This window comes from Chlorocebus sabaeus, chromosome 20 (assembly GCF_047675955.1).
Source record: "Chlorocebus sabaeus isolate Y175 chromosome 20, mChlSab1.0.hap1, whole genome shotgun sequence".
NCBI lineage: Eukaryota > Metazoa > Chordata > Mammalia > Primates > Cercopithecidae > Chlorocebus > Chlorocebus sabaeus.
This window is the reverse complement of record NC_132923.1, coordinates 89,533,593-89,551,037: the sequence shown is the minus strand read 5'-3', so window position 1 is coordinate 89,551,037 and position 17,445 is coordinate 89,533,593. Positions and strand designations below refer to the sequence as shown.

Here is a 17,445-nt window from a genome sequence, read left to right as displayed (position 1 = left end):
ACAGTGCCCTGCAGGACTCTCATGTCCTGCCCTTTGCTCACTCTGCTTAAGCCACACGGGTCTCCTTGCTGTTCCTGGAAAACACCAGATCCTCTCCTGCCTCCACACCTTAGTACTAGCCCACTGTATTCCCACTGCCTGGAATGCTTTTTTTGTGTATCTACATGGCTCCCTCTCTAGCCTCCTCCAAGGCCCTTCCTGACTTTCTTACACAAAATTGGGCCCCTCCTTCTCTATTATACTATCCTGCTTTATTTCTGTCCATATTGCTTATGACCATCCAAAACAATACACTGCAAAATTTGCTTATTTATCTTGCTTAATGTCGATTTCTCTCTTCTAGGGGTCAAACTCCAGAGGGCAGGGGTTTTCTATCCTCTCTCTCTCTCTTTCTCTCTCTGTTGTATCCCAAACACCTAGCACAGTGCCTGTCACATAGTGGGCAATAAATATTTGTTCAGTGAATGAACTAATGGGGATAGAGCAGTGAAAAAGATAAAGCCCACGCCCTCAAGGAACTTAAGGTCTAACGGTAGAAGCAGACACCAGACAGTCACCCACAGGACTGAGCAATTGAATGATGCATGTGGATAAATGCTAGGTAGGGAAGTAGCAGGTGTAATGACAGTGGTCTGACTGTAGCCAGGAACACTGTCGTGAGTTACTCCAAAAAGCTGTTTGTGAGAGGATTGGAGTTCAGGGTGATGAGGGTTTGGAGCCACAAAGCTCTGGGAGGAAAAGATGCTGGAGAAGCTCAGATTGTCACTTCTAGGCCCTTTAAAGGTGATGGGACTCCAGGCAGAGGGCACCATCTGCAAACGGTGTTCAAGTGCCCACTCTGCCATGTCCAAGACACGTGCTCTGGAGCAAGCCACCTTGGCGCTGGAGTACTTGCTTCCTTATCTCTAAGATAAACATGGGATAACTAGCTCTTAGGCTGGTTGGGAGGTACAAGTGAAATGTTTGTCAGAGCTGGAACCTGCAGATATTCAATAAATGCTAGCTCATTTTCTGCTCCCTTCTTCTTTGTCAAACCTTTTAACATCCAGCCTCCTTTTACCTGGTCACTCCGTTCTCTCTCCTGGCCCTGTGTAAGCATGAAGAGCTGTATGAAAGAGGGAAGCATCTAATCATCATAAATGTACAACTGCAGGTTAACAAAGGTTAACAGGATCTTTCAGGGGCAGAATTTGACAGATTAGACCGATCTCTACTGTGCCCCAGGACGCTTGGCTTTGTTGCAATTAACTAAATCTCCCATCAGCCTCCCGGCCTGATGCCTGTTGGCCTATAGGACCATGCCACTAGAATGAAGAGTTGGAGCAGGGGGTGGCACACACAGCTAGGCCCTGTGGTTCTGCCCATGGCCTTCCTCTGGGGGAAGCCCTCCTTGACTACAACCTAGAGAGAGCTCCTGCACATACCCATACATACACATACACACATGCAACACATATGCAGAGCTACACACAGCTCCCAACTCCACCCCACACCATGGGAGGATGGACTCCTGGCCCCTCAAATCTTTCTCTCTTATTGGTAGGTGGAGTAGGAGGTTGATAAGGAGGCAGCAAGCATATTACTATTTCCCATGGTTAGCATGGACAGTGGGCACACTCAGGCATTGAGCAAATTTTCACCTATGCAGGGGCCAGCCCTAGCATTAGGCAACAGAGAAGCAGATGAATCAGATCAGAGTCCTGGCCTCAGGGCTCACATTCTAGTGGGGGAAACAGGTACTTGCGCAGGTAATTATAATATAAACTACACAGTAGTGGGTCCAAGTGGGAACCTACAAGAAGAGAGCTTATTTTCCCTTTGGGCTAGGGCAAGGCTGTAGGGATTAGGCAGCCTTTGAGCTGGGCTGAGGTAGGATGGAAGGGCTCCTAGGCAGATAGAACTGCATGAAGAAAGGCACAAAGGTGGGATAGTGTGGTACAAGTTCAGGAAATGACAAAGCCTCTGATGTCAGGGTCAGGCTAGAGCATAGGATGGGGACATAACTGCTTTCACTGTAATGATTTGGTTTGTAACCACCCCTGGGAAACCCCTCCACGAATTAATGCCTCCCAGTCCCTCCCTATACCCACTTGACACCTTGGATGGTTTTGACCCAAAGAACTCTTTCTTGTTTACTGCTTCACTGCTTCACCTCCCTGCCTGGCCGCACATTCAGCTCCTTCAAGTCAGCCTCCCTTGCATCACCTCAAGGACACAGCAGTCCTGCACTCTGGCCCACACTGGCCTTGTCATCTGATTATCTCAAATGGCTGAAGTACCGAGATGATTTCACACAACAGCACCCTTTCTAGTAAAGGTACTTTGCTATATGCTATCTTAGGATGCTATTTTCATAAGAAATCCACTACAGTCAGTTTAGACAAAGAAAGGGGAAGTGATTACAAGGGAACTGGAAGTCTAAAGGAACCAAACACAGAAAAGGACTTGGCCCAGACTTGGGAAAGCTCTCAGGAGTTTCTCCCTGCCTCTGTGCTCTTTTCTCTTCCCGGACTGACCTTCTCCACCAATCAGATCACATGGAGGAAAACATGCCTGCTGACAGCACCTGACAGGTCCAGCCATGTAAAAACAATCTCCAAATTCCCAAGAGGAGGCGACTGGTGTAACGGAATCGCATGTCCAACCCTGGCCCAATCAGCTTTGGGTAGTGGCATGGGGTCACATAAAACAAACACGGCTGCTAGGCTACACCTCTGGGGGTCATTTCTCATAGTCATGTGGATTGGTGAGTGGGCTGTTCTGAAAGAAGGGAGCACAGCAGATATCCCAAAGATGCCCATTACACACCTATAATATAGTGTGACAAAATGCTCATATGACTTCTAGTTCCTAGACTATCCTACTGACCTACTCTGTGACTTCAGGCAAATCTCCACCATCTTGGGGCTGCAGTTTCTTCATCTGTACACAGAGGAGGATGAGACTAAGCGTCCTATTGGATGCCATAACTCTCCAATTACTTACCCTCTCTGAACTTCAGTTTTCTCATCTGTAAAATGGGAGTAATGATATCTACCTCACAGAGTTATTGTAAGATAATGGGTATGAAAATATCTAACATGGGTTGAGTACAGAGTTATTCAAGAAATGCTGGTGACCCTAGTAGATTTAAATTGAGTGGCTGTCCCTCTCACAGTGGTGTCCCCCAAGGGTTGTAGCTATGATTCCCCACGTGTTTGGGAGTGAAAGGAATGAGGCACATCCCCCATATATCTCCCAACTTCCTGAGCCCCGCACAAACACATTCCTCCATATTTCTTTCAAACTTCAGAAAAACATCACCTGGGAAATCTCCGATAAGGAATGCTAAATGTACAATGTTAACCAATTGTAATGCTGTAACCGAGAGAATTACCTTGTTCCCTGTAACTTTACATATCCTGTTTACATCAGGCTATAAAAAGCAAGCACTCGCATTGTTCGAGGCCCTCTTGTATGCTGTAGAATGGAGGGACCAAGTTCGAACTTGTAGTAAAGATCCTTGCCGCTTGGCTTTGACTCTGGACTCTGGTGGTCTTCTTTGGGGAACAAACGGTCTGGGTATAACAGGAGAATTGCTCTTCCTCTAGTTGGGAGCTGCCATACTCCACAGTGAATTGTCAAGGGGTGAGCATGGGTCCACATTGGGCCACTCAGAATCCTTCTCTGGGGCCTTGTCTCAACTGCAGCTCTTGTATCTTCATTTGCAGAACTCTAAGGAGAGGGGCATGTTGCTGCCAACAACCAGACCCCAACCTTGTAGAGAAAGTGGCCTCTGAGAGTGAACCTGACATGAAGAGGACTTTTGAACATTCAGTTTCAGACATTTTGAAGTCCAGTTTCATCCTTGCCCTGATTTATGAGCCAATACATTTCCTCACTACATTTTTCTTTTCTTTTCTTTCTTTTTTTTTTCTTTTTGTTGTTGTTATTTTTTTAGACGGAGTTTTGCTCTGTCACCCAGGCTGGAGTGCAATGGCGTGATCCTGGCTCACCACAACCTCTGCCTCCCAGGTTCAAGCGATTCTCCTGCCTCAGCCTCCTGAGTAGCTGGGATTACAGGTGCATGCCGCCACGCTCAGCTAATTTTGTATTTTTAGTAGAGATGGGGTTTCTCCATGTTGGTCAGGCTAGTCTGGAACTCCCGATCTCAGGTGATCTGCCCGCCTTGGCCTCCCAAAGTGCTGGGATTATAGGTGTGAGCTACTGTGCCCAGCCAACATTTTTCTTAAGTTAGTTTGAGTTGGTATTCTGTCACTTCCTTCCTGATGATACCTTCTTCCTTTCTCTAAGCCTCGGTTTCCTTAGCTGTAAAATGATGGGGTCCCATCCTCTCCTCTTTCATCTCTGACACTTTATTACTGTATTTATTCATTTATTCATTCAGTCAATTAGCCAATCAGTTACTTGGCATTTACTGTGCATATTATTCTGTCCCTGGTCCTATACTGAACACTGGCAATCTTGCTAGAGAAACAATCACTTTTCCAGTTCTCAAGACTCATATAGTTAGGTTGGAGAGAAGGGTAAGAAAGGATTCAGTACCGTGGGTGATGGTGGCTGTGACAGAGAGAAGCACAGGCACTGTGGGGAAATCAGAGGACTTATCCCTGCTTGGAAGGCTTCCTGGAGAAGATGGCTGAGTTTTTCAGACAGGGGTGAGCGCAGAGAGAAAAGGAAAGGTACTACAAGTGGAAGAACCTACCTTTGTAAGGGCCCAAAGGAGAATGACAGAAAGCAACAGCCTGGGTGGGAGGGGAAGGGACACAAGAGATGAGGCTGCAGGTTCATCTCTACTCTTCTTGAGCTTATTTGTATTTTTCCCCATGAAACTTCTAGGGAACAACAATAACAACAAAATACCTCTCCATTTTTTAAGCTTGGAAAATCCCCTGGGTAGAGTCTTTGAGTGCAGATAGATGAAAAGAAGTGGTTCTTGACCACAGAGGAGCACTGGAGCAAATGATTCTTTCTCCATCAGTGTGCCCCACTGGTCCCATGTCCTATCAGGGAAGCCAAGCTGGCTGTGACATCTAGCGGCTGGTCTAGGGCTGTCTGACGCTTCTAAAAATAGGAAGGCAGGTGAGCCTAAGGCCAACCAGAAGGCAGAAGAGCAGCCCAGGCAGGCCAGGGAGGAGTGTAAACATCCCTCCTCCCCTTATAGGAGACATACTCATTATATTTTGAGCAAAGGAGGCTCACAATGCACCCTAGAGAAAATATGCAGTTATTGCCCCTAACATGCCAAAGCCCTACTAACGACTGCACGCCTGCTCCAAAGGCACAAACTGTTCCAGATGTTGCTCCCTGCCTCTGGGAGGGTCCTTCCTTCCTCTCGCCCAAGGTTCTGGACTGTTTCTAGAGTTACAGTCTTTTGAGAGATATATGTCCCGCTGAGGGGCTTGGGGTGAGTGACTGTCCTCCCTGGGCCTCACAGGGACAGTGTAGATTATCCTTTCCTTAACAGACTGTTGTAGAGACTATGCCTGTTGGCCTGGTGGGCTGGTGAGAGAAGAGGTGCTAGGCTGGGAGTGGGGAAAGTGGTGAGGGAGGTGGGTTCTAAATTTGGGTGTTTTCAGTTTTTGCATCTATGAAATAATAATGAGTCTATAGGGAGGCAGTAATTTGCAAACTCAATTCTTCAAACACACTCAGGAATTGCTGTCACTGGATGTGTACTGGCATTGGAGCTATCTTCTAGCTGGGTAACTGGGCTCCTTCCACAGTTGCGACCTTCTGTTCTCTCATCCGTAAACTGGGGATGGTTTTTGAAATTAACATTTTTTCCTAGTTAAATAATGTATGCATTCTTGTAGCTTATTTTTTTTTGAAAACGTAATTAAATAATTTTTGAGTAGGTTACGTAACTCACATGATTCCAAATTCAAAAGATGCAAATAGTAAAGAGTTAAAGTCTCCCTCTCCTTCCTGTTTCATAGCCACACAGTTCTCTCCTCATGAAGCAACCACTGTTTTTTGTTTTTTGTTTTTTTTGAGACAAAGTCTCGCTCTGTCACCCAAGCTGGAGTGCAGTGGTGCGATCTCGGCTCACTGTAACCTGTGCCTTCTGGGTTCAAGTGATTCTCCTGCCTCAGCCTCCCGCGTAGCTGGGACTGCAGGCGCGTGTCACCATGCCCAGCTAATTTTTGTATTTTTAGTAGAGATGAGGTTTCACTCTGTTGGCCAGGCTGGTCTTGAACTCCTGACCTTGTGATCTGTCCTCCTCGGCCTCCCAAAGTGCTGAGATTATAGGCATAAGCCACCGTGCCCGGCCTGAAGCAACCACTGTTATTGGCTTTTTGTATATTAACTATGGACATATTTTTAAAATCCGTTGAAGGATTAGCATATATACAGCAAAGTGCATGTGTCACAAGAGCACAACATGGTGAATAATGTTCATAGTTTAAATTCCTAAGAAGATAAAGAAACAATAAAAATCACCCCAAATCCATCACCCAGAGATAAAACTGTTGATATTTTGGTGTATTTTCTCTTTTGATGTATATATGTGTGTATGTGTGTGTATATATATGTATATGAACATTGGAATCATGCTGTATAACTGATACCCTTTTTATAGTTAATATTATATCATGAACATTTTCTCACTTCATTAAAAATTCCTCAAAAATAGCTCTTTTAATGTTTTCCTAGTGTTCCAAGGAATGGATCCAAACTTACCTCAGGATATTGTTCAAGTTTTCCTCTGTGATAAATAACACAGTGATGAGCATCTTTGAACATACATCACTCGGCACATCTCCTCAGGATGAATTCCTAGAAGGGGAATTACTGAATCAAATCGTATGTCTCCTTTAGAAGTCAGGATGTAATAGGGAGAGTCAGGCCTGATTCACGGAGCTGCTTAAAGGATTAAAGAAATTACGTAAGACTCTGGTCTAGTGCTTGGCACAGACACTAAGTTCTGTGAGTGAGCCTAAGGGGTCCCAGGGAGAGGAGAGGTAAATGTGTATGCCCCTTCTCCCTGGTGGCTCCACCCGCTAGACCTTCCCTTCCTGAAGCTTGCTGACTGAGCCAGATGGGAGTCTCAGTCTTGTCTGATCTTTATGATTTTAATCATTGCAGTCTTGCCAAGTGGTGGGCTGGTGAGTGTTTAACAGCTAGATTTCTGGCTGGTGGGGGGCACTCTGATTGGTAGCGTTCGTCAATTTCTGTGGTGTAAATACTCCCACTGTGGCCGATTTCAAACTACGACCATGATGTCACCAAAAGCAGTGTTGGGATGAGATGCATAGTCTCACAAGCTAGTTGGAACTGGCTCCAGATCACCAGTCCCTGTTTTTGTAGCCACCGAAATCTCCCTTTCCTCCCTCTCTCTTCTTAACCCCTCCCCATTTAGCCCCCACGCTGGGGCTTTTCTGAGGTGATAGAGACTTAACATTTTGTGGAAGGTGAATGTTGCTAAAGAACAAAAACATCCGGGGCCTATCATGGGGAGGGGGGAGGGGGGAGGGATTGCATTGGGAGTTATACCTGATCTAAATGACAAGTTGATGGGTGCTGATGAGTTGATGGGTGCAGCACACCAACATGGCAAAAGTATACATATGTAAGAAACCTGCACGTTATGCACATGTACCCTAGAACTTAAAGTATTAAAAAAAAAAAAAAAAAGAACAAAAACAGTCCTCTAAAGGAGAAACTGATGCTCATGATGGTCAAGATGATTGTCCCAGGTCACCCAGCCAGATGATTTTTCACAGAGTCTTATTACCTGATTCCTGCTTGGGACATTTCTCAGCTTCCTGCAGTGGAAATAAACTTTCTTTTCTAGCCACTCCTTTTCTTCCTCTTTCTCTTCAGCTACTGCTCTCCTGGATCCACAAGAGGATGAGGCCCAGGCTTTGCCCTCAGGAGCTAAGAGCAACTGGAGAGGCCAGACACATATGAGCAGCTTGCCAAATTATTACCACTTTCTCACTCAAGTTCTTCAATCAACAGGAGCTTTATACCACTTTCTCACTGAGGTTCTTCAACGGCTTCTTTTAACACTTAGGACAAATCTGTGTAATGTGTCCCTCCGTGCATAACCACCACCCTCCCCCAAATGTCAGCTCCTGAGAGTAAGAATCCTTGGTCTTCATTTTTGGCTCCCTGGTGCCTAACATAGAGTCTGCCACAAATCAGGTACTGAATAAATACTGTTGAATAAGTGCAGAGAAGGAGGAGCTGGGTGGGGGCTGGGCAAAGGGGTGAGTGCAGTGTGGTTACAGTTCTAGGCTATGAACTAACTTGCTTCAGGACTTTAGACAAGCCTCTCCCCTTTCTGGACCTCCATGTCCAAAACTGTAAAGAAGACATATTGGATTCTAGCAATAGTTTAAGAATGGGGATTTAAAAAATACCTCCCAGCTACCTCATGTGATTGTAGTTATGCTTTTAGTATCCATTGATGGACCAAAAATCATGACAAAAATAAAAACAACTGCCAAACTTTTAAATGTGGTTGCATTTATCAATCACAGCAGCATCTACATCCATTTGAAAAACATTCAGACTGTGTGTGAGAGACACACTGTGCATGCAGTTTATAGACAGCACTGGGTGCCGCATGGTTTCCAGATGCCTTTAGCTAAGGGGCCCAGATCATCTTAGAGTCCTTCAAGTACGAGGGGCTTATGTGCCTAACATGGGTCACAGGAGGTGTGCAACTTGCATTGGGTCACACAGTACATGAATGGTGGATTCAAACTCAGTCTTCTCCACCTTGGGTTCCCTTTGCTCTGGCAGCCTGCTGACAGCACCACTCCCCTTCGGCTTCCCTGGAAATGAGAAGCAGGGAGGCCTGAGAGCACGGAGATTGCCTAGGGTGCAGGGGCGAGGTGGATGTCAGAACGCTGACAGCTCGAAATGACACGGAACATACTTCAGATGCCTTGTGTGTGGTTTAGGAGCGGCTGGAATTACACCCTCAGGGCTGAGCCAGCATTGTTGGAGCCAGAGCTGAGCCTGGACCCTGCTGAAGCAAGGCCCACATGGGGGGTCTTGGCCCAGGACCACAGAGCTGAGCAGTGGCAGTGAGGGCAGGAGGCAGATTCCTAGCTGGAAGCCAGCACATGGACCTTTTACCTTTCCAGACAGGTGTGGTCATTCATTCATTCACTTATTCATTCAGCAAGGTAGTCAGTCAGGCACTCAACAGATGCTCACCGAGCCATGCCCCTCTGCAGCCTATCATAGGGTTCAAGGAGGAATTGCTCCCATTCCTCTGGAGAGGCAGGCATGGAGCATGTGATCCAGTCTTTCTGGGTACCGTCAGGCCAGAGGTGCCAGCGGGCCTTTTGCCTGGAGAAGGAGCAAGGAATTGGGAAATGTTTTCTAGCAGATGAAATGGTTATCTTCTGTGAGTGGTTCTCAAGGGACAAGCAGGAGTACACCAGGCAGGTCCGGGAAGAAAGGGCCCTCCTGGCAGAGCGGCCAGTGGGAAAAGTAATTAGTTTCCTCTCTACCTTTGAATGGGAAAACTCTCTGGGTTTTCATTTGCTTATTTGTTTGACAATGTGGAAATGGACTTTTTCACAGGGAAAGATGAGACTTGTTGCTATAAAGGTCTTAGAGATGGAAGGGCTAGTTAGACAAATACATGAGACTGTATTTGTATCTAAAGCTGGCCAGTCAGGTTGTTGTAATTTTGATTAGCAAAAACGCAGAGTGGGAGGAGACTTGGCACTTATTTGGCTCAGTATAGAATTTGTGTGTTGCAGGGAATCAGGGAACAGGGAGGGCAGTGAGAAATGAGGAAGGAGGGGTCCACTGGCCAGTTGTGTGGTGCCTGCCAGCCATGCTGATGATGGGGCCTGAGCACTGAGAGTGACGGGGAGCCACTGGAGGTGTTTAAGCAGGGGCCACAGATGAAGCATTGCTCTAGCTGCTGAGTGAAGGAATCCAAGGAGGACGCAGGGAGACCAGCCAGGAGGCTGCTGCAGTCTGCAGTGAAGAGAATGGATTCAACAGAACTTTCTGAGAACCAGCAGGTCTTGAGACTGGAGGTGGCTGGAGAGGGAGAGAAAGGAGAGGATGATGGCCAGTTTCTGGACTGTGTGACAGGGCAATGTTTAAGCCACCATCTGAGATGGATGGCTGAAGGTTCTCTCTCCATCCTCATCTTGAGTGAAGGGGAGGCAAATGTATGGTGTGGCTCAGAGCCACAGCCTTGGTTCACACCTCATCACATGGTCAGCCTTCTACCTGGTCTCTTAGCCTCTAGCCTCTTCCCTCTCTAGCCCATCCCCTGGTAGACTGAGTGACCTAAATGAGACATCTGATCATGTCACTCCCCGGCTGGAAACATTTCAGACTCCCTGTCTCTAGAAAGGTCCTACTTGGTCCAGCACATAAAGTCATCTCCAATCTGAGCCCGTTTACTTTCCTGTCTCAGTCCCTTGGCAGTCTACACCAGCCACAGTGAATACCAGTAGCAACAACAGCTAACAGTTACACAGCACTGATATGTACCAGGCAGTGTTCTAAGAACTTTACACATATAACTTGTGTAACTCTAAGAAAAACACTTCCCAAAAAATCTTGCACATCCCAGAATGGACAATACACACTTGCCTTCAGATTTTGCACCCAAAGTTGCCTCCACCTGGTATTCGGCCATCAACCTTCCACCCATCTGATACATATTTATTGCTCATCAACTTCTCCCAGGCACTATACTAAGTACCAGGGATCCAAAGTTGAGTGACACATGGTATGTGCCCTCAACGCATACAAAGTTGAATGGGGCAGACAGACACACGAAGGAACAATTATAACATGATAAGGTAAGCGCAGTGATGGAGATGTTACGGAGCCACCGAGATTGAGCCCCTAATCCAGTCTGGGGCCTTCCTCACTTGGCCGTCTGCAGCTTTACCCCTTCCGGGATGCATTCCCCACTTTGCAGACAGCGTAAGGTCTCTTCTTCCTGCAGTCCTCATTCTACCCACACCATACACCAACTACCTTTTATGGGGGAAGTTCAGGGGCTGCTTCCTCCTGAGCACAGTGAAGGCAGAGAACAGTCTGACTCACCATAGGATCCAGCACCCAGGGCAGCCTGGACACAGATGACTGGAATTTGCTAAATGAAAGAGCATGAGGAATAAAGAATCACAAAGGGGGCATCCTCCTCCTGGGTTACTCCCTGACGCTCTCTCCAGAGTCAGGCCTGTACCTGCTACCTTTCCTGAGCCTGGCTCAGGCCCTCTGGAGTCAGACCCTGCTGGTAAGGATGGGGCTGTGGCTGTCATCCCTAGTTCAGGAGCAGTCTGGTTAGAAAAGGCCTTGCCAGAGGCGGGTCCCAGGATGCCCCCCAGCCAGCGGGAAACTGCCTGCCTCGGGCTTCTGAGGAACAAGCAGTATCCTGGGCAGCTCTAGTTTTGGGTGTAAGAGGGAGGAAGCCCTGCAGCAGCCTTCAGGACCTCTGAGTGGCAAGAGATGGTGTTGGGGAATCTCTGAGATTTCCTTGGCTCCAGAGCCCCTTCTGCAGCCTCTGGGCTCTGAGACTGGTGGAAGCTGTGATGGAGGGCTTTAGAAATAAATGACTCTGGGATAGCCTCAAACTAAAAGTGTTTGAGGAACATTCCAGGAAGCCTTCAGGAGCCTCAGGCTGGTCCCTTGGGCACTCACTGAGTTAACATGGCTCTTTCTTCCCAGAGCTCTGAAGGGCAATCATGAGGATGGGTGTCTTGGGTCAAGTACCTGAAAGGGCTTTCTGCCTCAGCCCTTTCTCCTAGGCAGAGTAGTTGGGAAGCCCTGGCCCCCACCCCATGTTCCTTGCCTCAAGGTCTGTCTTGGCTAGTGGTGCCTTTGCAGAACTGGAGCTGGGGGAAGGGAGTCTTGGGGGCTAGTGCTAACAGCTTTGGACAAGGGTGGGAATTTCCACTCCTATCTAGAGAGTCATCGACGCTGTGTGCCCTGACCTGGGCCTTTGGCCTCCAAAGGGCAGTGGGAAGGCCGGCCCCAGGGCCAATCCCTGGCCATTAATCCCTCCTGCCAGCCCGAATATCCACCCAGTGTGGTCAGACAAAGGACTGCCCAGCCCAGCCACTGTGTTCCTCCCGCCCCAGGGGCTCCACTCAGACGCTGGGCCGCCTGGAATCCAGGCCCATGAGAAAGGGGCCGCCTTCACTGGCCATCTTATGCCCGGATGCTCAGCCGCATCACGTCCGGCCCAGGGCCTGTGAAAAGAGGGCCCAGCCACGCTGAAAACACGGATTAGCCCTTGGGCCGCCCCCTAACACCGGCCTGCTCGGCTCCAGCTCCGGGAAGCAGGCCCAATGGAGGGGGCCAGACAGGCACAAAGAACTGGAAAAGTCTGGGTTCTCACCCCTTTGGCCTAGCTCCCCACCCCCACCCTTCCCAGGATTAGCATAGCCAACCACACATTCAGTTTCATTTATTGAACATGTACTATGTCCTAGGCTCTACACATTGACCAGAAAACTGAAAGTACAAGGAAACTGCACGTAGCTACAGGTGGTAATAAAAGCCACTTTTCCCTCAACCCCCTCACTCCCTGGAGGTGTGAGATGGAGGCTGTGGTGGGTGCTTCAGAGGGGCTTCATCCCTAAGGGAAGGTGGGAAAGGTGGTGTATGAACCTTGTCAGCTCTGGTCTGCCCTTGAGTCTAGCTGCAGGATTATGTTGCACCTGGTTGAAAATATGCAGGTGCTGAAATAACTTCTCTGGCCCTGCCTCTCTCCTTCCCCTGGGTTAATACTGATTATGCCAATTGTGTAGTAGGAAAAGAAAGCACCTCTTGCTAAGTGCCATTGTGGGCCAGGCACTTTCATACATGATCTCATTTGGCTCTCAAAATGCTGAGACAGGGCATGATTGCTTCCATTATTCTGTTTGAGGAAACTGAGGCTCACTGAGGCTCAAATGAGAAGTGGCCCCAGGTCACTCTGCTCCTGAAGCTAGATTTCCTGATGCTGCAGTGGCTTGTCTTGTCTTCTTTGGTGAGCTGGGCATTGTGACTGCACTATCTTATGTTCCATATGGCCTACCTTCAGGTGGTAGAATGCAGGGTGGGGCCAGGTGCGGTGGCTCATGCCTGTAATCCCAGCACTTTGGGAGGCCGAGGCGGGTGGTTCAAGAGCAGCCTGGCCAACATGACGCAACTCCATCTCTACTAAAAATACAAAAATTAGCCGGGCGTGGTGGTGGGCGCCTGTAGTCCTAGCTACTTGGGAGGCTGAGGTAGGAGAATCGCTTGAACCTGGGAGTCAGAGGTTGCAGTGAGCCCAGATAGCCCCACTGCACTCCAGCCTGGGTGGCACAGCAAGACTATGTCTCAAAAACAAAACAAAACAAAACAAAACAAAACAGAAAAGAAAAGAAAAAAGAATGCAGGGTGGGGAGGTTGAAGAAGGTTCTGAGGCAGGACCTGCTAGAATATAAACTGAGCTGACTCTTCATTGTTGTGGGTGAGGGATTATCTCTAGATCTCCAAATGTCATCTCTTTCCTCTCTGCTTCTGTAGCCCCTCTGACCACCTCTACTATAACTGGCAATTGTCTATCTCTCCATCAGATTTTGTCTTCATCTCTGTCTTGCCCGGAGCACTCGCTAAGGGACTGGTCCAGAAGTACTTGGTGAGTGATGAAGGCTGAACTGAGGCCAGGAGAACTGAAGGAGAGATGGATCTGGGATCCATGTGGAATTGATGGGACTTGCAGTTGTCTGAATGTGGAGAGTGAGTGGGGAGGAAGGAGCCCAAGATGATGATAACCACACTTTGATCTGGTGGTGGTGGGAAGGAAAAGGGAGTGGTCCATTTGCTGAGATATAGAATGCTGGAAGGAGAGCCGGCCAGGGCTGGAGGATGTACTGGGTACAGGAAGAGATGCATTTCATTTAGGACATTTGGGTTTGAGATACCTTGAAATATCCATGTGGTTATGCCCAATGGGCACCTGGATATGCTGACCAGAAGGTGAGGAGAGAAGCTAAGAATTTACCTTGGTAGCTGAAGGTGTTGGAGCTGGAAATACTCTTAATTTTCTAATGTCTCAGCTCAGCTTTAAAGGATGGCATTCTTAGAAAAGTGGGGTGCCAGAGCTTTGAACTTCACATTTAATTCCAGCTCTACCACTTACTACTAGCTGTGTGAAGTCAGGGAAACCACTTAACCTCTCAGAACCTTAGTTTCTTCATTTGCAAAACAGGAATAATAACAGTACTCACTTCATGGGGTGCCCAAACTTAAGTGCAATAATGTACATAAAGTGTTTACCAAATACAAAATGCTCAGTAATGGTGGCTGTGATGTCATCAGCTGAGATTGGAGCTGAGAGAGGGGCCCTTGAGCTCCATGCTTTGCATTTGGATTTTGAACTGGATTTTGAGTTTGGAGTTTACAGGCCTGCTGTAACTAGCTTTGGTCACCTATACCTGGGGATACTCTATAGCATGGCTGGGGGATTAGGATGGGGCAAGTGAGACACCCATGACCCCAAATGTAGGGAGGCCCTGGCTCTCAAGTGCTGACTGCACTTGCAAGGCCCTGAGACTGAACTCCCCTTAAACTCAGGTACCTCAGTGGGCTCACTGTCCTTCCAGCCCTGCTCCATATCCAAGTCCCTTGATCTGCCTGTCCCCAGGACAATGCACTTTAAGACAAGTCTCCTTCACTCTGTGGTTCCCTCTGAGCTGGGGATGGGTCTCTCCTGTCTCCTTGGAGAAGAGGTTTCCCAAAATAGGCTGGGTGCTGCATCCCTCTGGATGGCAGTTGTGGGTGGAATTTCTCAGACTGAGTTTTTAACAAACACTGCCAAAGACCCCCATCCCCAGTGAGATGTGTGGTGTTTCTGGGTCAGAATGCGGCTCTTTCAGATCCCCAGCCTGTGGAAGCCTACATTTTGTACTGTGTGTGTGTGGGGGGGGGGGGGGGGGGTGGGCGCGCGCTAACAGAAGCTGTTTTCTCCAACAGGAGGGGTGTGGAGAGGAGGCAGCCAGAAAGGCAACTCCAAGTTGTGGATTTCCTGGGAGCTCTTGATTTAAAGCGGCTGCACCACTTTCCACGATTCTGTTTTTTCAGAGAATGCTCTCAAGGCCTGGAGGGAGGGCAGGACAGGGGTATGGGGGAGGGGGGTGGCAGAGAGGCGAGATGGTGACCCTGATCTGGAGCAGCCAAACATCCTCCCAGAGACAAAACCGGCCTGGCTCTGTCCTGCCCCGCTCCTTCATTACCTTGGCCCAGGTTCCCTAATGTCTGCAAGTGGGCCTGACACCTCCCCATCAGGATACTGAGGGCTGGCAAGGCAGCCTTCATTTCTGTCCCAGCTGGGGATGGAAGGACCAGGAGGAGGATGAGGGGACCGACTACTGGGAGGAGCAAAATGGGGAGGGGGCTGGGAGAGTGAATGGGTGGATTTGTGATTGGGAATGATCCAAAGGAGAGGGGGTAGAGGGAGGGGTGGAAAGGGAAGGGGACTGACCAAATACAGTGCGATGGGGCCAGGGCCAGGGGCTGACCTAACCGAGATGGGGAAGGGGTAAGTCTGGGTCTGGGAAAAACTAATCCAAAGGCAGAAAGGGAGGGGCGAAATGGAGGAGGGCACCGTGAACAGAGTAAGGGGGCTGGGAGAGGAAATTAGAGGGGAGGCGCTGGCCAGCTGGGAAGGCCTGAGCCCTCTCCCCTGGCGGTGGCGCGGGGGGAGGTGGCAGTGTCCATATAAAGCGGGTCGGCGGCCCCTGCCGTCCCGGAGTCGCGCGGGCAGGGGCTGCCGCAGTCGATGGCCGGGCGCAGCGACATGGATCCGCCCGCCGCGTTCTCGGGCTTCCCGGCTCTGCCAGCGGTCGCGCCGTCGGGGCCGCCGCCGTCGCCCCTCGCAGGAGCCGAGCCAGGGCGGGAGCCCGAGGAGGCAGCGGCTGGCCGCGGGGAGGCGGCCCCCACGCCCGCGCCCGGCCCAGGGCGGCGGCGGCGGCGGCCCCTGCAGCGCGGGAAGCCTCCCTACTCGTACATCGCGCTCATCGCCATGGCCCTGGCGCACGCCCCGGGTCGCCGCCTCACGCTGGCCGCCATCTACCGCTTCATCACCGAGCGCTTTGCCTTCTACCGTGACAGCCCGCGCAAGTGGCAGAACAGCATCCGCCACAACCTCACGCTCAACGACTGCTTCGTCAAGGTGCCCCGCGAGCCGGGCAATCCGGGCAAGGGCAACTACTGGACGCTGGACCCCGCGGCCGCCGACATGTTCGACAACGGCAGTTTCCTGCGGCGCCGCAAGCGCTTCAAGCGCGCCGAGCTGCCCGCTCACCCGGCCGCGCCGCCGGGGCCGCCGCTCCCCTTCCCCTACGCGCCCTACGCGCCCGCGCCCGGCCCAGCGCTGCTGGCGCCGCCGCCCCCTGCCGGCCCGGGCCCCGCGCCGCCTGCGCGCCTGTTCAGCGTCGACAGCCTGGTGAGCCTGCAGCCGGAGCTGGCGGGGCTGGGCGCTCCGGAGCCGCCCTGCTGCGCCGCGCCCGACGCCGCCGCCGCCTTCCCGCCCTGCGCGACCGCCGCCTCCCCGCCACTCTACTCGCAGGCCCCTGACCGCCTGGTGCTGCCCGCGACGCGCCCCGGCCCGCTGCCCGCTGAGCCCCTCCTGGCCTTGGCCGGGCCGGCAGCCGCGCTCGGCCCGCTCACCCCGGGAGAGGCCTACCTGAGGCAGCCGGGCTTCGCGCAGGGGCTGGAGCGCTACCTGTGAGCCTGCGCCACAAGGGAAGGCACCTGTGCGACCTGTCCCGCCCCAGGCCTGCGGCGCCGCCCGCGAGCGCCCCACCTCTGCCCCCACCCTGGCTTGGAGCACACCCAGCGCCTCTCGTCTTGGCCTCCTGGACTCAGACTCCTGCTACACCCTTCTCCGTCCCCCATCCCTGGGGAGGCTCCCACCATCTCGCCACCGGACAGAAGCGTCCCCTGTGACCTGCCAGTCTCTCATTTCTTCTCCCTCCACTTGTGAGCGCCCCCAGCTTTGCGGCGCCCCCCACCCCAGGTTTCCTGGTGAGTTCCAAGCCTTTGCAAGACAGATCTGTGATCCCAAGCCGTCTCCTCCACCGACTGCACTTCATCAACCTTCTCTCATGTTTTTCCGACACGTTAGAGGTCAGACTCCTGGGTTCATGACTTACTCGCTAGAGTCCCTTCATTTCCCTACAAGTTTGCCCCCCACCTCCACTTACCTGTCTGCCCTCAGTTTCTTCCTGGGTAAGAGCCCCCGTTTCACGTAGACACACCTGGCTGCCTTCTTCACGCCCTGAGGACGCTTCTTGGAGATTTCAGAGACAGGCAGCACCAGGGCTCATGACTGAAAGGGGAGTTGGTGGGCCTTTAGGTCTGCCCCACTCCCTGGAAAACTTAGGACTTATTGGGTTATTATTATTTTTAATTAAAGTTGGTTTAATTAAAAAGAAAGAAACCTTTTTCTGGGCTTGGTGTGCTGGCTGGTGA

General features: G+C 50.6%; 1 protein-coding gene and 1 long non-coding RNA gene across 2 annotated transcripts in view; one reads left to right on the top strand and one right to left on the bottom strand.

Moving 5' to 3' along the window:
• The window catches only part of LOC140709244 (uncharacterized), a 29,896-nt gene extending 20,598 nt beyond the window's left edge, over positions 1-9,298 (bottom strand). Inside the window, exons 1-3 of the long non-coding RNA XR_012089674.1 lie at positions 9,175-9,298; positions 7,739-7,891; positions 6,685-6,780 (exon numbers count right to left, since the gene is read on the bottom strand). This is a non-coding gene — a long non-coding RNA (uncharacterized lncRNA). The remainder of the gene's footprint in view (positions 1-6,684; positions 6,781-7,738; positions 7,892-9,174) is intronic.
• Positions 9,299-15,238: 5,940 nt separating this feature from the next.
• FOXE3 (forkhead box E3) lies at positions 15,239-17,445 on the top strand. The gene has a single exon (XM_007978834.3). It carries the CDS (start codon positions 15,752-15,754, stop codon positions 16,700-16,702), a length of 951 nt encoding a protein of 316 aa, XP_007977025.1. The 5' UTR covers positions 15,239-15,751; the 3' UTR covers positions 16,703-17,445.